Source organism: Sminthopsis crassicaudata, chromosome 5 (assembly GCF_048593235.1).
Source record: "Sminthopsis crassicaudata isolate SCR6 chromosome 5, ASM4859323v1, whole genome shotgun sequence".
NCBI classification, from domain to species: domain Eukaryota; kingdom Metazoa; phylum Chordata; class Mammalia; order Dasyuromorphia; family Dasyuridae; genus Sminthopsis; species Sminthopsis crassicaudata.
Window position 1 is genome coordinate 79,969,093 of NC_133621.1, and position 26,888 is coordinate 79,995,980.

Sequence of the window (26,888 nt, forward strand, 5' to 3'; positions counted from 1 at the left end):
CTTAAGAGATAGATTTTTTAAATTGCAGTGACAAGAGCCCTGGATGTAAAGTTAGAGATCATGGGTTGACATCTTCACCCTGCCACTTATTAAATTATGTGATCTTGGAAAAGTCACTTAATTTTTCAAGTTCTCAGTTTTCTTCATGATAAAATGAGGGGATTTGATTTACATGCTTTCTAAGGTACCTTTCAACCAACTTAAGATGTTTGATTCTTTGATCTCTTATTCTGTTTTATAAATTTGGCTTTAGGGTAATTATTCTTTAAAGACAAGCTGTCTTTTATTTCCTCACCCCAGCCCTTCTGCAGCTTCAGAGTAATATGTTTCTAGCCTAGACAGGCAATGGCAAAAATGTGAAGCATTATAAAGTCATAGAATTTTGGGGCTGAAAGGGACTTTGGGTAGGGGTGGGGTTAGTGGAGGGGAGAAGAGAATCTTATTCAGTTCCTTCATCTTATAGATGATGAAATGGTGGCATGAAGTTACTTGACTTAAGCCACAAATCTGATTAAAAACAAAGCCAGACTGGCATCCAGGTCATGTGATTGAATTCAGTTCAATATACAGTTAGTAAGCACCTATGGTTTACAGAATACTGAATTTGGGGAAGACTCCAAACTTGTGGTTTTCAAGCTTATGACCTAGAAGGCAGATGTAAGGCATACAAAACTAACTAGAACATCAAAAAAAAAAAAAAAACCTTAAAGAAAAGTTCAATGTGTACTCTTGAAGGGAAAAGATCATTGCTGCCTACAGAAATCAAGGAAGATTTCACTTGGAAAAAGGAGCATTAGAGTTGGGTTTTTAATGTTAAAAATGAAAAGGTAAGAGTATAGGGAGAAATCACCAGGCATAGAAAATATCTTCAGTCAATACACAAATTCACGTTAACCCCAACTGGGCTTTCTCTGCATCAAGACACAGTCTTTTTATTCTTCCCTAACTTCCCACACAAGCTATTTCTAACCTTTTCTTTTTTCCACAAAGTTCTCACAACTTTCTTTACAAGCCCTGTCTTTCAACAAAAGATCATGTATGTTACTTGGTGGAGACAGTTGCATTGCATTTGAGCTCCCTCTTCTCCCATTCTCAAAATCCTTTGATATCACCTTTCCTTCCCTCCTCCTCTTCCCATCTTCCACAGAGACTTGGCTTTCTATCTTCCTCCTTTCCTTCCATTGGGGGCTGTAATTGCTTCCTCTTTTTTCATGGTTGTACCCTAGGGTAGACTATCTTTTCCCAGCCTCCCTGACTTTCTCCCATCTTTCTCCCTGATACTTCTTCCTTATACACGTATTCCCAGCTTTCTCTAGTTTTTCTTTTTCCTTCTTCTGTTTTCTCCCTATTCTCTTTGGAACCCCTCCATTCTTTCTTTAAATTTTGGGTTTTGTTTTTTAATGAACAAAATCAGGTTTCTTCCCCTACTTCCCACCCTTATTAAAAAGAAAAAGAAAAAGAAACAATCTCTAGGAACAAATATTCCTAGTCAAGGAAAATAAATTCCTTCTTTAGTTCTCTTGAGAAACTGTCTTATTCAGCAACTTTGTCACCTTTCTTTCAGGAGTTACATAACATATTTCTCTACCTATCCTCTGAAATCATGACTGGTCACTGAATTAATTAAAATCAGAGTTCATAAGGGTTTTTGGATTTTTTTCAGGGTTGTTGTGTTATTGTATAAGTTGTTTTCCTGATCCTGCACACTTTACTTTGCATCGGTTCATGAACATCTTCCCAAGTTTCATTGAAACCATCCCTTTCATTATTTCTTTTAGCACAATGATGTTCTACCACATTCATATGCCATTCCCTGGTTGATGGGCACCTGGCCCTTCTTTATTTCTTATCTGTCAAGTACGAGGATTTGATGTCTAACATCTCTTTCATGTATAAATTCTGTGATGTTATGAATATGAAATCATACCATGTCTTTGTAGCTAGATTCAAAAATTCAGATAGCAGTTGTACAAATAGATTAGTGCCTATTAAACAATCCTGCAGTTTGAATCTGAGATCAGAATGGAAGTCACTATTATAAAAAACTGACACAAAGGAAGTATCAAATGAGTTTTGTACTATATGCCCAGCCCCAGTGTGTCATTTTCCTAATGGTTTAAACTGGCATTTTGAGATCTAATGTGAATAGACATGTTCCTGCTTTTGCCACAGTTTTTGGCCTTTCATAAGTTGGCACAATACAAGATGTAATGAATGCCAGCAGTAAGCAAGTGAGGAAACTCAGGAGGATGTGTCAAACATTGTATTAGGAAACTGTATGAGCAGGATTTGGGGGGGGGGCTCCTTCTTTTATTCTCACAGCCATTTTCATTCTGTGAGCTGGCATGAATTTGCCCCATAACCAATCATCCTGATAAAGCACCCTGAGTTGCCTGACATATCTGATGACATGCTTGGCAGGGATCTTTCACTTTCCAAAATAATAGTGAACACTGAGTAAATGATAGACCAAAAGGTGAGCAGGAATAGAAACTTAGCTGACCTCTCATCCCTTTGGGCTACTGGGCTCTAATTTTTGTCCTCAGAGTTCACTCCACAGCCTGGCTGTCTGGGACATAACTTACAATCCAGTTGTTGGAAAGCAGCCCACCACCCAAATAGCAGCAGGCTTTTACAACCCTCTGCGGCAATGCAGAATCAGCACAGACAGTGGGAGCCCAAGAAAAATCCATTGCTAAAGCAGGAAGGGCACTGAATTGAGGCTCAAAGGACTTCATCCAGATCTCAGCTCTGCTATATGTTACATAAAGGAAATGGACAAATCCCTCACCTTCTCTCCCTAAGGGATTGGACTAGTTCAGGAATTCTTTTTCCACTTGCTACCCCTTTTTACCTGAGAAATTTTTACCTGGCCCCAGGTATATTGGTATATAAAATAATCATATAAATCAAATGTTTACTGATAATAAATCATAACCCCCACATTCGTGACCCCCACATTCTGTTATGAGATCCCATATGGAGACACAAATCATAGTTTAAGAAGCTAGGGACTAGATAAATTCCCAGATCCTTTCCAACTTAAATCTTGATCTTCTGATTACACACATGAAATAGAATTATAGTCCTTGTTACAGTGAATCTGGATTAAGCAATATCTCTGAGATTAACTTAATAAAAAAAAAAAACAGACTTCCAATTCTTCCTCCATCAATCCCATATCATTGGTAACATCTGTTAGACTCAAAATGAGATAATATATGCACAATGTTTTCCAAATCTTAAGCACTATATTCACTATATTACTAGTAGCCAGCTATAGTTATTTTTATAGGGGAGAGGATAAATACAACATTATTGGCATTATTACAGTAAGTGACATATAGCCCTCCCCATCCCCAATTAGATTTTAGTATTTCCCAATTAACATTAGATGTATAACTAGTCCAAAGGACACAAGACCCAAAAGGATCAATAATAACTTGTGTATATGTTACATGAAGATTTACAAAGTGCTTTCCCTAAAACAATTCTGAGAAGCAGCTAGAAGTACAATACGGTATATGATCCTCATATTTGGAGGCAGCAAATCTAGGCTCAAATCTTAAGCCTACCATTTACTATCTCTAAGATGATGGGCAAATCCTCTGGGTCTCAGTTTCCTCAACTATATAATAAAGAATTTGTACTAGGTGATTGCTTATGTCCTAAAAGATAGGTAGAGATATAAAAGTATAAAACTTCAAGGTCACACTTTCACATGTGCCACATCCCTAGTAATCACTGTGGGTCAAAGATATGTTTTGATTTATCAAATACTGAAAACAACAACTCATGAGCTCCTAGAATAAATCTTTTACCAAACCAACTTGTAGAGCCATTAGTTTTAACCAAAAGATATTATGAAAACACCAAAATAAGTTTCAAAGGAAATTCCCCCATACATAGAGAAACAAGTACATTCCCCATGGATTCCCACGCATTACAAAGGAAAGCGAAGTAACGTTAAGGCAACACGCATTTTTATTAAAAATAAAATTCTTATTTAAGTAAAAATAAAAATTAATTTAAAAGACAAATATTTTTGCTAAAAATTAAAAAAAATTAAAAGGGCTGTATCTCAACTGGAACTTCTCTCCATCATTATAACTTCTACTTTCTCTACAGTTAAACTCATGTTATCCAGCTGATTGAGGGGTGCATTGAATTGAGGATCTTCACCTTTTTGAGACACAAACTCTTTTGATAAGCTTCACTCTTGGTGAAGCTTATAGACCCAGTCTTACAGTAATATTTTTAAAAGCATAAAATAAAATGGATTACAAAGTTGAAATAAAGATGTAATTTTTTTTCATACAAGTTCACAGACTCCTTGAAATCTATTACTAAGTTAAGAAACACTGAGAGAGGCTAGTGGGCTATTTCAATAGGTTGTTCTCTCCACTGCCCTGAGTATCTACACCCAAACTGCTCACTCCTACCATTGGCCAGTGCTCTGAGGTTGGACAAGGGAAATTCCCCCATAATCAGAGAAAGAAGCATATTCTCTATGAATTCTCATTCTTCTGCTTTTTGCGGTTATGTGTGTATGTGATCTGGTTTAGGTTAAATAACCCTTTAGTTTTTCCTGAGCTGCCATTCCATAAATTTAATTTGACTTAGAGTAAGAAAGTTCTTTTTGATGCCTTCCTCCTCTCATGATGTCCATGATAATCAATGCAGATCATCAAAGGAGCTATAATGAAAAAGTTTGAATGAGATCAGTGAGCTCTGTTTTATTTTCTTCACACATCCCCAAGAACTAGGGCTTTGGTTCCCGTACATATTTCTGTGATTGGGAGACATAAATCTTATAAAATTCAAATATGTAATAGTGACATTTCTCAGAGCATTTTCATTTTTTAAAAAGCATAAATGGAAGGTAATTTATCGTGTTCAAGCATTTGTTAAGTACTTATAGTGTAATACAGATACAGAATACAGGTCTAGTAATAAAAAGACAGAAGTGAGATTTTCTGCCCTCATGAAACTTACATTCTACTAGAAGGATACAAAATGTTCACATATAAGTAAATGCAGAATATGTACAAAATAGAGTGTTTAGAAAGGGATACTTAGGATTAGAGCAATCAGGAAAGACCTTCCAAAGGAGGTAGCATGTGGGCTAAGTGTCATAAGTGACTCAAAATTCCAAAAAAACATAAATGATAAATCCCAGGCCACGGTCAGATGGCCTGTTCAAAGAAGTGGAGGAGGCAGATGGAATGTCATGTGTGAAAAGTAGTTAAGTATGTTATTTGACTTGGACTGTAGAATATGGGAGGGACATAATATGTAGCCAGCCTGGAGCCAAATTGTGAAGACTCTCAAAGGAAGGAGTTCTGGAATTCTTTTGAAGGAAAATTGGTTGACTCATTGAGCTTGATTTGAGGAGTTAAAAGAATCAGAGACTTGAGTTCAAGTGCTGACTCTAGCACTTATTAGCTACATGGTGATATAGAAAGTTATTTTTATTTGTCTATTTCCTTATCTGCAAAATAGAGATAATACTACACATACCATTATGTATTTCACTAAGTTGTTTGTAAAAAGAACATTTTACAAATCATGATTGTTAGAAAAATAAATATGAACTATTATTATATTTAAAACAATCATCTATTTCACCTATATTGAAGAGTCTTAGCTTCTTAGCTTCAGATATGGGAAGATTTAAGAGATCATTTAGCACAATCTATTCATTTTACAGATAAAGAAACTGATGCTCAGAAAAGTAACAATTCCAGGGTAATCCCAGGCTAAGAGCAAAAAGGGATGTTGGTTATCAGCCTATGCAACTTATTCATTTTACAAGTGAGGAAACTGAGACTTAGAAAGGTTAAGTAGTTTGCCTGTGGTAAAAAAGATTTCTGATGGGGCAGCAGAGGGATATATGAAGGCAAGCCCTGTATTATGAAGTACATCACTTCACCACATTGGCAAGAAGGAGAATGCATTCCACCATTCCCCCTTTTAAAAATTCTGAACCACTAGAGATTTCCCCTCTTTACTGTTTAACAACAAGCTAGCATTTACATGGCATTTTAAGGTTTGCAAAATGCTTTCTCCTTGATCTAATGGCATTGACCTCTTTGTTCTATTCCAGGCATTTTCACTGGCTGTCTCCCATCTCTGAAATGCGCTCCCTCCTTTTAGTTTCCTTGCCTTTCTTCAAATCCCACCTTCTATAGGAAGCCTTTCCCAATTGTTCTTAATTCTCATACTTCCCTTTTTTTTAAATTTATTTATTTTTTTTTAATTTATTTTTCCAAATTATCCCCTCCCTCCCTCCACTCCCTCCCTCCGATGGCAGGTAATCCCATACATTTTACATGTGTTACAATATAACCTAGATACAATATATGTGTGTAAATACCATTTTCTTGTTGCACATTAATCATTAGCTTCCGAAGGTATAAGTAACCTGGGTAGATAGACAGTAGTGCTAACAATTTACATTCGCTTCCCAGTGTTCCTTCTATGGGTATAGTTATTTCTGTCCATCATTGATCAACTGGCAGTGAGTTGGATCTTCTTTATGTTGAAGATTTCCACTTCCATCAGAATACATCCTCATACAGTATTGTTGTTGAAGTGTACAGTGATCTTCTGGTTCTGCTCATTTCACTCAGCAACAGTTGATTTAAGTCTCTCCAAGCCTCTCTGTATTCCTCCTGCTGGTCATTTCTTACAGAGCAATAATATTCCATAACCTTCATATACCACAATTTACCCAACATTCTCCAATTGATGGACATCCATTCAACTTCCAGTTTCTAGCTACAACAAAAAGAGCTGCCACAAACATTTTGGCACATACAGGTCCCTTTCCACTCTTTAGTATTTCTTTGGGATATAAGCCCAATAGCAGCAATGCTGGGTCAAAGGGTATACTTCCCTTTTTTGATTAATTCCTTTTTATCTTCTACAGTCTTTCTGTATATGATTCTTTGCATGTATTCTTCTCCCATTAGGCTGTGATTTCCTCAATGACTGGGAATTGTCTTTTGCCTCTTTTTTGTATCTCCAGTATTTAGCATTATACCTGACACATAAATAGTAATTAATAAATATTTGTTAATTGACTGATATATGTTATTCATTTGATCCTCATAACAGTGAAGTCAATACTATTTTGATCATTGTATTTTATAGATGAAAAAACTAAAGCACAGAAATGTTAAATTATTTACCCAGAGTGACACAGCTATTAAACTATTAAGTCTAAACAAAATTCAAACCCTGGTTCCCTGTTTACTAAGCTACTTTTCTCTCCTTTTTCTTTGATACTTCCCAAATGAACATTATAATGTTGCCAGCAGCAACAGTTTTGAGAGAGAAAAGTTAACAAAATTGACAGTGATGACAATGTTAACAATGATAATGATGCTTGACTCTTTAATGCCTGGAGTATCCACTCACTGTCTGAATTAGAAGATTCTATTTTAAAGAAAATTTCAACCTATGAAGTAGCTTATCTCTTGCTACTTTAGTACCTTAGGCAGTGTTTGTTTTATCTGTAGTCAGGGGTGGGCTGGAATCAGCTAGAATCAGCTTGTACATGTTATCCTTTTCATACTTAGAAAATCTGCAAGTGCTACATATTAGAACTTGATTTATTGTTTTGTTTGTAAGAAAAGCAAAGAGAAAAAGTCAATAATGCTTAAGTTTGTCTTTTGTATAATTTTTGTTTTCAGACAGACAGATGTTAAATATTTATCAGCACCCCACTGCCCAGAACAACAAAGGCTTATTATATAAATATTAGCCATAATGATGGATTATCTTTTTCTTCTTCATGATGTTAATTATGGATCCTCTTCCTTCTTTTCTTTCTCCCTCTCCCTCTCTCCTTCCTCCCTCCCTTTCCTTCCTTCCTCCCACCCCCTTCTCTCTTCCTTCCCTCCTTCCTTTCTTTCCTTTTTTCCTTCCTTTCTTGCTCTCTTTTCTTCCTTTTCTTTCTTTTTTCATTTTCTTCTTCATCATCACCAATACTTCCAGCCTGATGAGCTTTCCATACAATACCAATTCACTATTATTATATTCAATTCATAATTATAACCCAACCAATTCATTATTATTTTATAGTCATTTGGCCAGACTGCCATTTCCCATTCTCTTTTTGCCTTCACCCTACATTCATTGTTCCTCAACTGATACCAATGCTTTCCATTTTCTTAGTGGTCATGATTGAACATTGTTAATGAATTGAATCTTTCTTATTCTGAATACTTTCTTACTAATTGTATTAGGCACATGCAGACAGAAAGATATACCTGAACTCCACACCACAGAACAAGACCCAGAAATCCTACAGCCAATTTGGCATTTCCTAATTTATTATTATTATTAAGAATAATAATAATAATAAATTGCCATTATATTATTATGTTATCTATTATATAGCATATCATTATTATTTTGATATTTTCAGTTACAGTAAAACTCTATTTCTTCTCAGCCTACACGTAGTCAAAGTACACTACAAGAGAACATTCTTTTTCTTTTTAATCTCATTTATTGTTTGTTTGCCCTGAGAAAACCTACTGGGAACATAACCTGGAAGAAAGTAGGATGGGGATTTTGCAAAAGTAAAGGGGAAAATATTAATATATATCTGTTGTTTCTGTGTTTACAGAGTTCGTCTAGTAGAAAGAGGATCTCCCCACAGTTTGCCACTCATGGAATCAGGAAAAGTAAGTATTAAAAGACCCAGCACCTAGCAAGTTAGGGGGTATAGCACTGAAAACTGAATAACTTTATAAGTTGAGACTATGGCAATTAAATTCTTTTTAATAATAACAATGGTAATTGATGATTAGGAGAGTCACCATTATTGCAGCCCTTTGAGTTTCGTTCCTCTTGCCATACTGACTGCAACAGTACATAATACTACTTGTCCACTAACCCTGACCATCTAATTAAGGGCAGAGTGATTTGTTCCGGCCCCCTTATCTCAGGCCTCTATCAATGGGAACTATTCCAGAAATTCTGTGTTCTGTATCAAATGGTCTTCTTGCCTGTCTCTGTTCTTTTATTATGAATTATCAGAACTATGGCATATTGCATACTGAACCATTGCTTTCTTTCTCTCAAATGTCACATTATTTGATTTTCTAATCAACAGTGTTATGCACCAGCATGTCTTCCTTTAAGTATGCTTTCCCACAAAGTAGGTTAGGAAGCAGCTCTGTATTAGAAAAAAATTCCCTGATCAATGAAGTAGATCATTTGATGAAAAGGCAAGAAGAAAGCTAGAATGCAGCTAGTTGGTGCATAGAACAGCAGACCTAGATTTGAGAAGAGCTGCCTTTAAATCTTACTTCTATGCTATGTAGCTTTAGGCAAATCCTTTGACTTTCCTCACTTGAAAAAATGGGGATAATAACAGCTCTACCTCAAAATATGCTTGTTAAGATCCAGTGAAGTAACCCATACGAAGGCAAAGAGCTAGCCATTCTTGCACTGAGTATTCAATAAATGTTAAATCCTTGAGGTGGCAGAAAGAGTGTCAAACTTGGAGTAAAAGGATTTGGTGGGGCAGCTTATTCTGAATGAGTCAATTAATTTCTCTGATGTTCTGTTTCGTCATCTGCAAAATGGAGTTGAATCAGATAATCTCTAAATTCTCTCACTTTAAATTTATGATATTGATATTGTAAAATCCTACTTATGACAATGGGCAAGCCATTTAACCTCTGATATATTTCTCATCTGTAAAATGGGAATAATATACTTTTATCTATAGGGTTGTTACCAGTTCTAAAAGAGATGACATATACATAGGGGTGTGTGTGTGTGTGTGTGTGTGTGTGTATACATATGTATGTTATATGTGTGTATAGATAAAATATTTGATGGCTTAATGCTATTATTACTATTACTATTAATATTGTGTGCATGACACTGGGGTATATGTTGAAGAAGCATAAAAGGAAGAAAAAGAATTGTCTCCTCAAGAAATTTTCTAGGAGGAGAAATAACAACTAACATTACATTAGATATGTGAGATGTTTTACATATCTTCTCTCATTTAATCTTCATAATAACCCTGTGAGACAGACATTATCATGATTATCATTTTATAATTAAGGTATCTGAAGCGAAAGAGGTTAAGTGAGTTACCCAGAATCATACAACTAAGAAATGCCTGAGACTACTCTTGAACTCAGATTTTCCTGACTTCAAGTTCAACCCACTGCTTCAAAAGTGGAGGTTCTTAACCTTTTTTTGGTATCATGTACTATTTGTCATATGGGGAAGCCTATGAATCTCTTCTCCAAATAGTGTTTTTAAATGCATAAAATAAATGATATAGTAATTACAAAAATATATTGAAATAATTATGAATTTTTTAGTAAAAACAAATCCATGGACCCTTTGTTCTGAAATAGGTACACAAATAATTATGACATCAGTTGAAGCATGAGAAATATACAGAAAAGGTCATATAACATCAAATGAATGATTTAAAGAATATTTCTGATTGGAGGTGATCAGCTTTAGAATATATTAGAGTCTAGTAAATACAAATGCTAACTCTAATGGGAATATTGTCCCTACTTCATAAACACTCCCCCTAATCAATCAATCAATATTCATTAAGCACCTATTATTTGCCAGACACTGTGTTAATATTAAGAGTACAAAAGAGGCAAAAGACAGTCCCTGCTTTTGAGGAGTCCACAATCTAAAGGGGAAAGCAACATGCAAATAAATAAACACTCTCTATATAGGATAAATAAGAAATAACTGACTGAGAGAAGGCAGTAGAATTAAGAGAGGTTGGGAAAAGTATCCAATAAAGACAGGATTTTTGTTGGGACTTAAAGAAAGCCAAGGAGGTCAGTCGTCAGAGTAGAGGAAAGAACATTTCACACATGGAGGACAATCAGAGAAAAAGCCCATTGCTAAGAGAGGAAGTAAGTTGTTTTTAAAACAGCCAGGAGGCCAATGTCACTATAACCAAGAATATATTTCAGGAAATGACGTATAAGAAACTGGAAACATAAGAGGGGGTTAGTTTATAAAGGACTCTGAATGTCAAACAAAGCATTTTGTACTTGATCCTAGAGGTATGGGGTCACATTCACTTTAGGAAAATCAATTTAGTTGCTAAATGGAGGATGGATTGGAGGCAGACAGACCCAGCAATAGCCTATTGGAATAATCCAGGTGTGACAAAGGTGAAATTGACAGACCTTGACAGCAGATTGATTATAAGAGGTGAGAGTAAGTGAAAAGTTGGGGAAATGACTTCTGGGTTCTAAGTTGGAGGATGGTGTTGTCAGTAAGAGGGAAGGAGGAGAATATTTAGGGGGAAATATAATGAGTTCTATTTCAGATGTGTTAAGTTTAAGATGGCTACTGGACAACCAGTTGGAGATGCAATGTTGGAGGTCAGCAAAAAGACTGGGGTGGGATAGATGGATTTGAGAATCATCAGCATAGAAATAGTAATTAAACCCATTAGGAGAGTATAAAGCTGATGAGATAACCAAGAGAAGTCATATAGAGGGTGAAGAGAAGAGGACCCAGAACAGAATCCTGTGTATGGCATCCCTAAAGCTTTAGAGAACAGAAAATCAAGGAAAAGAGAGTGATCAATAATAGCACAGGCTACAGAAAGGACAAGAATGAGGATTGAGAGGAGGCCATTGAATTTGACAAATAAGAAACCAGTGCTCACCTTGGAGGGAAGAATTCTAGTGTCAAGCTGAAGTTGGTTTCTTCTTCAGTAACTAAAAAAAAAAAAAATCAATTATCTCCTGAGCTCGTATCTGGGATACCTTGGCTTTCAGACTTTGGCCACTCCGATTTCTTTAACACGTATTGTAGAAGCAGCTTTCACCTGCAAATCTCATCACCTGAGCAAAGGATTATAGTATGTATAGATAACTAAGGAAATCTTTGTGATCACTTATTGAAGCCAATTATTTTACAGGTGAGGCAGATGAGGTCCACACAGGTTAAGTGTATACATGTATGCTTGTCCAAATACACTGAAGAATTGTGCAGAGGACCTAGCATAATGGATTTTAGTCTGAAAATGATCTTTTAAGACCTGAAGTCACATAAAATGAATGAGCAGCATAGCATAATGAAAAGAACACAAAATGTCTGAAAGCTTAGGGTCCTGGAACTAATAATTATTCTTTCATAAGTATAAAGAAGTCAATTCCACCCCTTGAATCTTTTTCCTCGTCTGTTAAATGGGAATAATGATGTTTATCCTGCCTACTTCTCAGAGTTGATGAAAATGATTTGCAAACTGTAAACTATATGGAAAGATGTGCAATTATTATCATTACCTATTTCTTGATTATCAGTTTGGAATTTTGTGTACCGAGATCATGTAAGATGAGGGTTGCCTATTTATTCATTTACTGCAATTGGAATATTTAACAGGATATCTTAAAGATAATGCATTTCTTATATATTCTGAGAAATGCATTGCATAGTTCCGGACTCAGGATCATTGACTTCCAAAAAGAAAGGAAATGATCCTTTAAAAGGATAGTTCTAGGGGCAGCTAGGTGGCAGCCCTGAAGTCAGGAGGACCTGAGTTCAAATTTGGCTTCAGACACTTAACGCTTCTAACTGTGTGACCCTGGGCAAATCACTTAACCCCAATTGCCTCACAAGAAAAAAAAAGTTCTAAGAATATCTAGCATCAGTATAAGAATAAATATGTTTTCCTGATATGGTGTATGTTTATATCTTTTACCCATTTGCCTATTTCCCCACCTGTCTCTCTCCTCTCCCTCTCTTTTTCTCTCCTTCTTTCCTTCCTTCCCATCAATTGGATTTTTTTCTCTCTCAATAGATTCTTCCTGGAGTCCGTATCATAATTGCAAATCCAGAAACAAAAGGACCCTTGGGAGACTCTCATCTTGGGGAGGTAAGTAATAGAAGTTGGCTTTTGGAAGGCCATCCCTCTCAGACCAGATTTTCCTCTTCAGACACACATATTCTATTCTCCTTGAAACCAGGGAGTACCTTTCATACAGACATTTGATCTCTAATTGGAACCTCATGAATGAATGAGTGACTGAACCAACAAATAGCCCCCAAAGGAAATGGAGTTTGGAGTTCATTTCGAACTACAAAGTCTGATTTGATCAGAATCTGATCAGAAGAATCTGTTAGGCTACATAGAAGACTGAAACACAGTTACATCTCTTCCTCAGAATAACAAAATATCAATTCCTTAAAGAAGTGTGTGAGATTCTTTATGGGATTCAGTAATGATTTAAACACACCCTTGGTTCCTCATCTCCCTGAACATGTTGTTCTCCCTCATGATTCCCACACACACATATATATATATATATATATATATATATATATATATATATATATATATATATATATATCTGCTGCCCTTGCTGGGAATACCTCATATGCAAAAGAGCTATAGAAAGGTAACTGAGAAATAAGGATTCTGCAGTTTAGAATTGAGAATTCCCATTTATTACTTAGGAAATGATGGCTGGCATATTAAGTAGGATGAGAATGACACAGTTTTTATTTCGGGTCATAAAATAAATGTCCTTTAACATTTGCAGTTTATACTGGGGGATAATATCTGCTATTTATAATTTATTTGGGAAAAGTAGCCATAGAAGAGGTAAATCTTAAAAAATCTTACTTTACTTGTTTTTTCCTTGTAATAACCCTTTAGTTCATGATCAGATATGATTCCTAAATTCCTTTTCCTGAAGGGGTTTCCATTGGCTCTAATCTACATGAAAATTTATTGAACTGCAAATGTATTTGACTACAAGTGTTGAGAAAGTCTTAAAAATGCTTAGTTAAATTTCAGTGCCTTCTATGAGTTACCACAGTGTTGTACCTGACCACTGCTTGGAATTTGGAGGTATAAGTGTGCAGTGTCAGGAGCCAGAAAATTTTGGCATAGTTTCTATTTTGAGAAGCTGAGTGATGAAATAGAGAGCAGCGCTCAGCTTGGAATCTGGAAAAGATGGGTTTCAATCCTGTCTTGGAAACTTGCTGACTATGATCCTGGGGACAAATTACTTCATCCCAAGTCTCTTTTCCTCATCTGTAAAGTGAGGATGTTAAAAAAAGATGAGCTCTCGAGTCCATTCTAGCTGTGATATCCTTCCCAACATAGAGTAGATACAGATTCTTGATTAAACATGCAGGTTAGTGTGTCCACTTGTTATTCCTGGACTTGATTCTGGGGGCTCCTGGAGCCCACTTTGGGAGTAACCCGCTATCAATCAACCAGCACATATTAAGCACTCTCTGTGTGTCAGGCATCAAGCTAACTACATGATGAAAGGATATCCCTTGCCTTAAGAAGGCAATATTGTAAAGGGAGAGTTAATACATTTGCATGTGCCCCCCCAAAAAAAAGCATAATAAGGTCCCTTTGAAAGTGGCAGTGGGATAAACAGGAAGTCCCTAGTCACCCTTCCTTCTAGTATCCCAGTAGACCCTCTGGAAGCAATGGCTCAGGATTCCTCTTGAGCCTATGTCTGATTTCTCAAATGTTTTGGGAAGATTGGGAATGCTTCCCTAGTCCTGAGCCAATCTCTTTCAGATACCACTGTACTAAGAAACCTGGGTACAAAATGTTAGAGTGGTAGGAGTAGGATGGTGTATTAAATACATCCAGAGTATTTATAGTCCTTGAGATTAACCATAACTCAGGAATTCTTTATCAAAAATTGGTTTCTACTTGGAAAATGATTCTATTAGCTATGAGTACTACAAAAGTTCATTACGTAAGGTATCTAAATGGAGTGAAAAATCCCACTTTGATAAAACAAAATTAGCAGTTACACCAAGGTGTCTCTGAATTACTTTGGTCCAGTTGTATTTTCTTAAACTCTTGTAGGGAGAAACCTTTGGGAAGAGTTTGGCCAATAAGATGAGCAAAGCCATTAATGCAGAAAGCTTTAGGTATTAGAATATCCCTTAAAGCCTAGAATGAGATGAATGAATCAGACTTTCTCAATCCAAATAAACATTTATTTAGAATCTTAAAAATAGTAAATATTTTTCAAAAATAACTTGCCTGGGTCAGTTGAATAAAGCTCTGGTCAATTTGTTTTGTTGTGTTTTGCTTAAACAGATCTGGGTTCACAGCGCTCACAATGCCAGTGGCTATTTTACTATTTATGGAGATGAATCCCTTCAGTCAGATCACTTTAATTCAAGATTAAGCTTTGGAGATACACAGACTATTTGGGCTCGAACAGGCTATTTGGGATTCCTGAGGAGAACTGAGCTTACAGATGCCAATGGAGGTGAGCATTTTCATTCCGAGTCGAGTTCAGCCAGCTTCCTCAGAACAAAAAAGACAGATTCCCTAACGGCTGTCCCTTTACTGAGTTCCCATAATGTCAGATTCCTACTATTCCCATCTTCCTTTGGACTAGCTGGGGTTCTCACCCAACTCCCCCTAAAAGAAGAGCATGTCAAGGATTAAATACTTTCCCTTTTGATGAATAGAATGCAAAAGACCTTTGAGAAATCACCAAAAAGTATCCAAATCTGCAAAACATGAAGAATCCTGTAGCCAAGAGTTTTTGACCATTTATTCAGTACAACACTTGGGGTAAACCTCAGGTTCGTTTGCAAGAAGGCAGACTCCATTTAAAACTAATGAGGGTTCATGTCTGTTTAAGGACTTGAATGTTTTCAGAATGCAGTATTAAAAAGGCTCCTATTGGATGTGTTCCTCCTGCTAACTTTGGATCCATTTCCCAACCTCCCCCAAGATGTGGGCTCAAAATAGAAACTGGCCCTGAAGTTCCCACAGGACAACAGCTAAGGTCCTGTTTGTCCCTGCTCCTTCCTCGGGGTGATTCAGATTGTCGTCTTCTCCTGGAGAAAATGTCCCCCTGCCCAGCTTTAACCTGAGCATCTTCCTCCAAGCTGATGCTCCTGGATGTAAGATACTGTTCTCCAGCCATGGCTTAAGGGAGGGTGTCCTACTGCCCCCTCGTGGATGGAATTAGACCAACCTGAGCTGTTTGCCCAGTTTCTTTTTTTTTTCCGGGAAAGATGGGAAATGTGATTTTGAGAGAGGAAGGGACCACTTTGCAAGACAAATCACCAGATAGAGAGCCATTCTGGCTTGTAAATGAGCTGAAGCATATAACTATCCACATGTCTCCTTAATACTCAGATCACTCAACCTGTTGAGACAGTTAAAATACCTGTTTTTTTGTTTTTGTTTTTTTTGTTGTTGTTGTTTTTTAATCTCTTTTGGGAGAAAGTGGTTAGTTTCCTTTCCTGACAATAAGACATTAATGTTATTAAAAATTTAATGGGAGCCAAATGAACTCATTTAGTGATTCAAGCAACAGATTACATTTGGCATCTTAGAGATATATAAACTGTTTAGGTTTCAACAAGTTATTTGGGATTCCTGCAGAAAATCAAATTTATAAACAGAGATGAGAAACTGCACAGTGACTCAGCCTTGGATGGCCTTCCCAACAGTTCCCCAAGACTGTGTCACTAAGACTATGTTTTAGGAAGTGCAGTCCACTCCAGACCCTTCTTTACCATGAGATCCAAAGAATGCCAGGGCTGCATCACACCTCCACGAGAATGCAGAGAGATATTAATAATCATATATGTCTGATGTCTTCTATTCTTTTTTTCCCCCCTGAGGCTGGGGTTAAGTGACTTGCCCAGGGTCACACAGCTAGGAAGTGTTAAGTGTCTGAGATCAGATTTGAACTCGGGTCCTCCTGAATTCAGGGCTGGTGCTCTATCCACGTCGCCACCTAGCTGCCCCCATTTTCTTCTATTCTTATAATCGTATATGAACCTAGGGAAAATTGTTTTCCTAGAGGATGCTGATGGTACAATGGATAGAGTCCTGGGTTTTAAGTCAGAAATATCTCAGTTTAAATTCAGCCTCAGATACTTACTAGCTGTAGGACCTTTTACAAATCACTTAATTTTCATTTGCCTCTGTTGCTTCAACTATAAAAAAGGATCATAAAAGCATCTACTTCCCAGGATTGTTGTAAGGATCAAATGAGATAATATTTTTAAAAGCCAGTAGCTGGCACATAATAGACATCATATTCTTATTTCTTCCACTTTACTTATAAGTTGGTCATTTTTTAAAGGGAGGTCTTCATTTACCATTTAAAAGATCAAAGATATATTTCCTCACTTTCAAAGAACAACATAACTTTGTTTTAATTTTTTAATTAAATTTTAACTTGAAGGGGCAGCTATTTGGTACAGTGGATAGAGCACCAGCCCTGAATTCAGGAGGACCCAAGTTCAAATCTGGTCTCAGACACTTAACACTTCCTAGTTGTATGACCTTGGGCAAGTCACTTAACCCAGATTGCCTCAGTCAAAAAAAAAATAACTTTAATTTAAAATATTCATTATTTATTTATTTGTTATTTCTAAATTGGCTGAGAATAAATCCTTAAGTGTCTCCTAAATTGAATGGAATCTAGCTACAATATGGTATCAATGTGGTAGATTACCAGAATGGAAGTCAGGAGACTTGGCTCATTGCCTTAACCCTGTCAGTAACCACATTTGTGACTTTGAACAAGTCATCTGCTTCAGTTCACTCATTGAAAAAGTGAGATATTGAGCCAAATAATTACTAAGGTTCCTTGAACTCATCATCACCAGAAGAAAATAAAATCATATTAAACATAGTGGTGTATATACTGGCACAGGAAAAAGAAAAAAGAAAAAAAGATTCTTCCCTCTCAGTAAAGACCAGCTTTATTAGGAATGGAGAGTTATGAGGGAGATAGTAGAGTTGGTACAAAGCCTGACAAATTCTAAACATCTTCAGTGAAAAGACTTCACAACATAGAGTGATAGATTTGGAATCAGGGGACTGGCTTTCAAATCCTCATTCTGCCATTGATTAGCTGGGTGACCTTGAGCAGGTCACATCTCTCTGGTCCTCCTATTCCTCACATAAAATGAAAAGTGTAACTGCCTTGACCCCAAAGGGTCCTTTCGGTTCTGAATCCTTTCAAATCTGCTGGTTCTTTTATCATTCTTGTTGGTTTTCTGTGCCCTGGCAAAGACCTCTCCTATTAGGAATCCCAACTAGAGGTTGTTTTCTTTTTATTAAATAAAACAACACTTCCAATCGGGTATAGAATTAACTAAGATTTGATTTTTAAATATTTTACCTAAATTAATTTTAAAGATTAAAATTTCATATGAAGAAAGATGCTATCTGCCTCTAGAGAAGGAACTGATAAATAGTATAGTATAGAATAATTTTACTTATTTGTATCTATGTATACACATATTTGTGTCTAATGATGGCCATAAGAGGGTAATTTACATGATAATTTTGTTGTCTATTTAAAAGGAAGAGCAAGTTTTGACTAATAGATTTGCAGTTTCATTCTTTTTTATTATGCTATATTATAGTATGTTATACTATATTATTATATAATATATATGTACTATATATTATATGTATTATTTTATTATATTATACTATATACTTTGCAATATTATATTATTATTACTATATAATAAACATTAAACTGTTATAGAAATGTTTGTTTTATTCTATAAGTTCAAAATAAAGTGAAAAATAAACAAAAAAGAAGCAAATTGAACTGTGCAATCCTGATGGCTTATATATCAACTTTCTTTCTCCTTCTGGTTCATAAAACAGAGCGCCATGATGCCCTCTATGTTGTGGGTGCCCTAGATGAAGCTATGGAGTTAAGAGGAATGAGGTATCATCCAATCGATATTGAGACATCAGTGATCAGAGCCCATAAAAGTGTCACAGAATGGTAAGTTACAAACCAGGGAGTCTGAAGCTTGCATTCTTATGAACTACAGTGAAAACGTTTTTCTCCCCACTCTCACCCCAACATGATAGAATGCTGCTGCATGATTCATTCCTACTTGGAGAGAGAGAAGAGCACCAGATTCTAGTCCTACCAGACACTCACAAGCAGTGTGTAATATTAGGCAATTGAAACTCCTGAATCTCAGTATTTTCAAATGTAAAATGAGGATCACCACCACTAAATGGCCAGTACCAACTTCACAGGATTGTTTAGATAAGCAGATGAGAAATTACAAACTGTTAAACCACTATAGAGATGCCAGCTGGTATTATTCCCAAGAAACAAGCCCTCTACTTATCTTCTCAGAAAAAAAAATTATTAGATTGGGGTTGGGTAGGGGCAGAGCAGTGATTTCAGTTTGGATCCATTAGAAGTCAGTACTATGGCACAAGTTCAAGAGGGACAGTGTACTGTAGAGCTCAGGAAGGCCTGGATTCCTCTCCAGTTTCTGACTTCTACAGGCTGTATAATCCTAGGTAAATCATTTAATCCCTCAGTGTTCCCCCAGGCAGCTCTGTGAGGCTATAAATTATTGCAGAAGCTGGTGATCTGCCTTGATGGATGAGAGTTCTTACCAAATGGTTAGCATTTCTTCACCAAATTTCTTTAGTTTTCCTGTACCAAAGAAAGCACAGATCTATTAAAGAAACAAAAGTTAAGGAAAACCACCCAACAGTGAATTATTCAACTAACAGTGTATGCCATTTTCCATTTTTATTATTTACTCTGGGCAATTCGCTTTAATCATTTGGAGCCAACCCTATACATTGTATTAAACTAAGCCGATTTTTTTTTCTTTAAAGTTCTCTTCATTTTCATCATGGTAGATAAAGTTTTTGGTTTTAGTTTCTTTATTCAGTAATCAGCACAGGGTCCCAAAATCAAAGCAATTTTAAATTATTATAAACTTTTGAGATACCTTGAATTTCATGACATTCTCATACCACAATTTATTTAACCAGTCCTCAATCACCAGGCTTCTAGTTTGTTTTCAACCCTTTGCTATTACAAATATCACCATTTTTAATATTTTGATACATTAGGATTCTCTTGCATTGGTAAGCTGGAGTAGTGATGCAATAGTGGGACCTCTGGATCAAAGGACATGAACAATTTAGTAACATCCTTTAATGATTTCCAATTGTTTTTCATAATTGTTGCACAAATTCATAGTTTCCCCTCTCCGTGACTTAGCATGTTTGTTATCTGAACATCCCACAGATGCTGATTTTTTTTACCCTTTACGTCTCTATCAATTTGAATACAAGGTGATCCCTCAGAGTTGTTTTCGTTTCCTTTTCTCTAATCATTAGTGATTATGAATAGTTTTCCAAATGGCTGCATCAAAAGTACTCTGCCATTGTAAAACACTGGTGGAAATGAGCCTTGATAGAAAAGCTGAGGAAGTGTTGCCGAGCCTTCAAGTGTAAAGCTTCATTTTTCTTGGGGTTAATACTTAGCAATAAAAAAGCATTCCCTGCTCAAAGTTAATATATCATGCTTTACCTGGAACTAATTTTACTTTTATTGCAGTGAAAACTTCTTGGTAATGTTTTCCAGGAGGTTTTGGAGGGAAGTTTTTTGGCTTTGGGAAAACATGATACAAGGAATTAAAAAAAAAAATTATGAGCTGTCACCTGGAGTCTTTTAAAATAAATGTATGAGCTATGTGGGAAAATGTTAAATGGGGGGAAGGGAGAACATAATGTCAAAGTTTTGCTGGAGGAAGGCTTACATAAATTTGACTAAGACCCTCTTATTCCCCTCAAAAACCAAATAACCTATTTCAGAAGTTCCTTGTTATTCCCTGTGCAGTAAAGCAGCTTAACAGGTTACAAGTTCATGATGGAGCCTTGGCCCAGTTAAATACTTTCAGTATTTTCCTTCCCTAAAGGTTTGGAGCTTTGGTCTATCTCTAGTTGTTGTAAAGTACCTTGTATGCTAGTGGCACTTCATTAATAATAGCAGCCCTGTTAGATGACTGAGCAACTGCTTTTTAGATATTTGCATCTGTACTATATTCTCACCAATGCGATTAAGTAGTATATAGGGGGTTAGGAGTGAAGTCAGCCAAGTTTGGTGGATTTCCCCTACAGCTAACTTTTCCAGCCCAGGAACATAATATTAGAATCTGATGATTGAACAGGGATTCAATTTAATTAGGGACTTCCTCCTTCCCTCTCCTCCTCCCTCCTCCTCTAGATCTTTTGGCATTAGCTCCAGGATCAAATATAAAATCCTCTGTTTGTTTTTTAAAGTCTTTCCTAACCTTGCCTTGTTCTCCTGTTCAAGTACTCTCCATCATGTATGGTGCAATCCAGTGGCAAATGACTTCTTTACTCTTCCCCAAACAAAAGGACTCCAATGGTTGTCCCTCTTGTCTGAAAGGCTTTCCCCCTCCTTCCTTTGTCTCCTTACTCCCAGGATTCCTTCAGGTTTCAGTTAAAAACCCCACTTCTGCAAGACCACAAAACATTACAGTAGCACTGCTGTACTTCTGAAGGTGCCTTCCCCTTTCTCTGGAGATTTCTTGTACAGACCCAGTTTTTGCTTGTTGTAATCCCCCCCTTAGAATATGAGTCCCTTAAGACCAAGGGCCATGTTTTTGCCCTTTTTTTGTATCCTTAGTGCTTAATAGCATGTCTATCATGGAGCAAACTCTTACTACATGCTTGTTGAGTGATTGGCAGGAGCAGGAATGCTTGCCCAGGGACACCAAGCCTGTCACCTGGGGGAGGAATTTAATAAGCTTGGGCTCCTACAGCACAGGTACCTCCTTGTAGCCTGCATGAGCTTAGGGGGAGAGAAGACCTAATGGAAAGACTTTGACATCTTCCCCAAAGTCATTTTTTACTCTTGAGGAGATTGACATCAAGGAGAACTAACTGCTTCTTTTGAGCCTCATAGATTTGCAGTGGGTGGGCTTGTGTTCCTCATAGTTCAGTCATTGAGTACATGCTTGGCAGAGCACAGTAACTGGTGTTTTCAGAATAAACTGTGTAAGTCCACTCAACTAAAAATGAAAACCCTGAAATAAAATCCCTTTAATAGTCAAAATGTTCCTCCCTTCTCCTCTTTTCCCTTCTACTTCCTTCCCTTCCCCTCCCCTTTTTTTCTTCTTCTCTCCATTTTTCTTTCCTTTCCTCCTCTTCTTTCTCCTTTTCTACCCTCCCAAATTCAGGTTCCCTAGTTTAAAAAAAAGGAAAACATTGAGGTCAGTGGAGTCACTTTTTTCTTTTTTCGTGTTTCTAAGAACACATTTTCAACTTGAATTTACTATCTTGTTTCATGGGTTTCTGCCTAGTTTTTAAGACAGCACCTAGGTTTCTCCATGAGGTTCTGCCTGTCTGGGATATGGTGTCCCTATAGCCATGTTATGAAATTCTATCCCATGATTTTTAATGTTACTGTTAATGTAACTGATTGTTATGGATAGAGTGTCCACTGACAGAAATTCAAGATTTATCCTAATCTCCTTTCAGAATAAATCTGAGGCCCATTCAATAATTAGGAATATCCCAGAAAATTGAACCTTTGTCTCTGAGGTCAAAAAGGCACATGTCAGGACATCACCCTTGTGATTGATATCTTTGATCCTCTTCAAAAACAAAGGATGAACAACAACGTCCTTTTTAATTTATGGCTGAATTGAGAAATCTAGAGCAACCCAGACATACCCAGCTTACCTCTGAGCAGGCAACTTCAATTTATTATCAATTAGTCAACAATATTATCTATTAATATTAATGGATATTAAAAACATTTACTTGGAGTTGCTCTTAATGTAAAGTATTAGAGATAAACCTTAGTCCCCATCATCAAAGAGTTTAACCTACCTGGGGAGGTGGGGAGACAACATTAAAAAAAAACTATGTCCATACAACATATATATCGTGTAAATGGAAGATTTTTATACTGACAAGCTACTGAGTGGGGAAAACAGAGAAGACCTCAGGGTTTTGTAACATAAACAGGGAACAAGTCCAAGCAATCAAATCCCTTTTTTCATCAACAGCCAAATTTTTTTTTTAATTTGTATTTTTTCAGTTTCCCTTTTTCCTTTGCCTGTGAAGATGTGGCCAAGAAACCAAACTATGCTTGTGAAAAGCAGTTATAAATGAATACCTGATCTTCTTTAAGACTGTCAAACAGTCAATAAACAGATTAATAGAATCTTCTGTATGTCCTTTCTCTCTTACAGAAGTGAGGCCTTTAAGGTCCACACCCCCCAGCTGCTATTATTTTCCCCACACCCGCAGGAGTGTTGTTACTTACTTAGAATATAGTTCATTGAGAGAAGAATTGTTGGCTTTTTTCTTTGTATTCTTGGAACTTCCCATAACAGCAACCATATAGTAGGTATTAAATAAATGCTTGTTGATTAGTTGCACACTTGGTTACCCTATGAGTATCAAATAGCTGACCATTGAATTAGGGACCTCATCTGCCACTGAGAAAGCTCTGTCCATATTTCCCATCCATCTCCTACCTATGTGGACTTTGGATAAAACTATATCCAACCCTCTTTATTTTTTGCTTAGAGACAGTAATTCCATGAGGAATACATAAACTCTGAAAAAAATCCTAGTAGCTTCATCCCAAAAGCCATGCTCACATTACTGATTCAGCCTAATAATGGTAGCTAAGGAGGAGAGCTAGTTTTATATAGAGATTGAAGGTTTGCAATGCATTTTACATGGTGTCTCACTTGACCCTCACATCAGCTAACAATCTTGGGAGGTGAGGAATGTATTAAAGGTGCTTTCTGATCTTTTTTATAGCTTTTTTATTTACAAGATATATGCATGGGTAATTTTTCAGCATTGACCCTTGCAAAACCCTCTTTTTCAACTCTTCCCCTCTCTCTCCACACCCCCTCCCCTTAGATGGCAGGCAGACCCATACATGTTAAATATGTTAAAGTATATGTTAAACACATTATATGTATATATATCCATACAGTTATTTTGCTGGTGCTTTCTGATCTTAAGGAATAGTTTCTTTTTAAGTTAGTGGAGCTTGGATCATGTTTCATTGGTAAACAGAACTTACTAAGGAAATAAAATCCCTCAATTTATATTATTCAACATCCTCTCTACAATTTAAGAGTCTTGGGATTTCCCAGAGTACAGAAAATATAAGCAATGAATCCAGGATCACACAGCCAACATGGGTGAGAAGCAGGTTTTCTTGAACCCAGACACCACACTATACCTCTATCATATGGATATTTGCGATTCTTTTATTCCTAGAGTTAATTAATACCCTTTGTGTACTCATTTTCTGGCAAGTATTGTGCAGTTGGCTAATTTTTCAGTTGTAATGATAAAGAATTAGAAGACCCTTTTGTCTGGTGACCCTCCTTTTGGAGTCATACTTTAGAGAATGTTGCTTAACCAGAGATTTTCCCCACATTAAAATGCAGAATAATTTCCATCTTCCTTAAAACTAAGTCAGCAAAGTGCTAACCTGGAGCAGATTTTTATGACTAAGTTTTACATTGCTTAGGAAAAAAACAAGAGAGAAGATAATTAATACTGCACATTATAAATTTGTACATTTCAGGGTTTGGTAATTTGATTTTTTTCAAGCTGCACTTAGCAGGATGATCTCATTTGGGAAGGAAACAGACCTAGTCAGCTTTTTTTTTCGACTCAGATGGCCCAGATCCAAATGAATTCAGGTTTTATAGGATTCCTCTGAACTGCTCCTCCACTTTGGACCTTTATTGTTGTCATGGTTGTTGGAAGGACTCTTAGTTGTCATTTTTGTCTGAGCAGGAACCCCCTGTAGAGCCTCCCTGATGTGGAAGAATTGTCCATGCATATGTTTTGAAAAATAAAAAGTTTTAATATAGAAAAAAATAAAATAAAAAAATCACTACATAAATGGTAACTATATATACACACATACACAGACAATAAAATAAAGATATATTTTTTTCGTATTTAAATGGATAGATCCTTAGAAATCTATTTAGACCCATTGGAGCCATGGACAACAGGATAAGTCTTACAGAGATTGATTTAATTTGAGAATTCATTTCAAAATAGAACAAAATGCTTTTAACTTGATCCCAGAAAATTAGCTGCCTGCAGCTAGTGTCACACTAAACTCTTATGTAAATTCTACTTAAATCCAGGGCCTTATTATTAATATTGCCTATTTTTAAAAAAAAATCTCTGTTCTAATGTCTCATTATGGCAAGGAGGCTCACAAACTTATGGCTACAGAAAGCCACCAAGCTAGATAATGAATTTTATGTTTTTTGTCATATAACCAGTTTGGCTCATTTTGGCAAATCCTATTTCCTTTAAAAGTTACCTTGAGTACCATGTAATGTCTTTCTTGATCTTCCCTGTTGCTAGTGTAAATTACCTTTGATTTTTGCCAATAAAACAAAATAAAATTGCTAAACCCAATGACCTGTATACTGGCAACTATACTCACTAAGGAAGGCAAAGACAGAATATCCAAATAGCCTTTCTTCTTGTAGCAAAAACAAGAAAAGAAAAGTGGGTGTCCCTGGATTGGAGAAATGAATGATTGAACAAACTATGGTACATGAATGTAAATGGAATGTGAATTCTATGATAAGAACATCTTAAAATATGAGGAATTTTTAGAAACATGAGAAGACATGAATTGGCAAGTAAAGAGTGCAGAGTGAAAAGAAAAATGTTACTACCATCCCATAATTTAAAAGAACACTAAAAAAAAACAGCTGAACTTGGATTAATTACAGTATCTAATCTTAGTCTGGGAGAACAGATGAGGAAGCATATTTTCTTCCTTTTAGAAGTGTGGAGTGGGGGACCAGAAATGTCATAAATGCTATCGGATGTGGTCTTTTTGTTGGTTATATTTAACTTTATTTTGTTTTGGGGGAAGGTTCAAGGGGGAAAGGTGGGAGCAGTATAACAGGAAATGACAGTGATAAAAAAACAAGTTATCTTATTTATTATCTATTTATGTATACATATCTAATTATATTTAAGTATATATTTATTATTAGAGGTTTTTTTTTTTAACTCAACCTGTCTATCATGCTAATGATTTGTCTTCTCCCCTCCTAGTGCCGTGTTTACTTGGACAAACTTGTTGGTCGTCGTGGTTGAGCTGGATGGATCAGAACAAGAAGCCTTGGACCTTGTTCCCTTAGTCACGAATGTGGTTCTAGAGGAACATTACTTGATTGTAGGCGTGGTGGTAGTCGTGGACATTGGTGTAATTCCTATCAACTCCCGTGGAGAGAAGCAGCGTATGCACCTACGAGATGGATTTTTGGCAGACCAGCTAGACCCAATTTATGTGGCCTACAATATGTAGTCTTCTCCCTTTGGCTTCCATGGACTTTACTAGAGATGTATACATTTTTCTCAGTGTCCACTAAAAATGTGCAGAGAAGCGAGGGTGATACTCATCAGATTGGAACTGTTTCTGTTATTGTGATGATGATGATGATGATGATGATGATGATTGATGATGATGATGATGATAATGATGATGATAATAATGATGACTTTTCAAAGCAGTCACAATTGGCCAGGGAATAAAATGTGGAAATGTATTTCCTTTACCACTAAATTTTTAGCTCAGAAGGACTTTGGGATTACTGCCTTTGGTTTGTTGGAAAAGTCCATTTTAAAACTTTTTTTCTTTTCTATTTTTCTTTCTATTTTTTTTTTTTTTGGCTTACTGGATAAGTGCTTTCTGCGTAAATGTGGCTTTGTACTTTATGTTGAGCTGAAGTAGCAATTTTTTAAAATCTGCCCTCTGAATGGGTTCTTTTAAAACAATTTTACATAGTGTGACAAAGAATTGTTTTCACTGTTTTAATGTGTCATCAATCTTACCAACGTGGATCTGTTACTAATTGAAGCCATCTTTAGATCCCATTGTTTTAGGAAAACATGTTGAGGTACGAAAACTTTCCAAATAGCACCTTCCAATTAGAATTTAGCAGCTTTCTTTGTCAGAAATGTGCCGAAAGATAAAGGCTAACAAATGGCCTTTGATGTTAGCATAGAAAGAAGA

At 36.3% G+C, this 26,888-nt stretch overlaps 1 protein-coding gene across 8 annotated transcripts in view; it reads left to right on the top strand.

Moving 5' to 3' along the window:
* Positions 1 to 26,421, top strand: part of DIP2C (disco interacting protein 2 homolog C) — a 578,672-nt gene extending 552,251 nt beyond the window's left edge. For all 8 annotated transcript variants that reach the window (XM_074267256.1, XM_074267253.1, XM_074267254.1 and 5 more), the window contains 5 exons: positions 8,639 to 8,696; positions 12,827 to 12,901; positions 15,104 to 15,278; positions 18,668 to 18,791; positions 25,928 to 26,421. In XM_074267256.1, the coding sequence (XP_074123357.1) occupies positions 8,639 to 8,696; positions 12,827 to 12,901; positions 15,104 to 15,278; positions 18,668 to 18,791; positions 25,928 to 26,180 (685 nt within the window). In that variant the 3' untranslated portion in view covers positions 26,181 to 26,421. The remainder of the gene's footprint in view (positions 1 to 8,638; positions 8,697 to 12,826; positions 12,902 to 15,103; positions 15,279 to 18,667; positions 18,792 to 25,927) is intronic.
* The last annotated feature ends 467 nt before the right edge of the window (positions 26,422 to 26,888 follow it).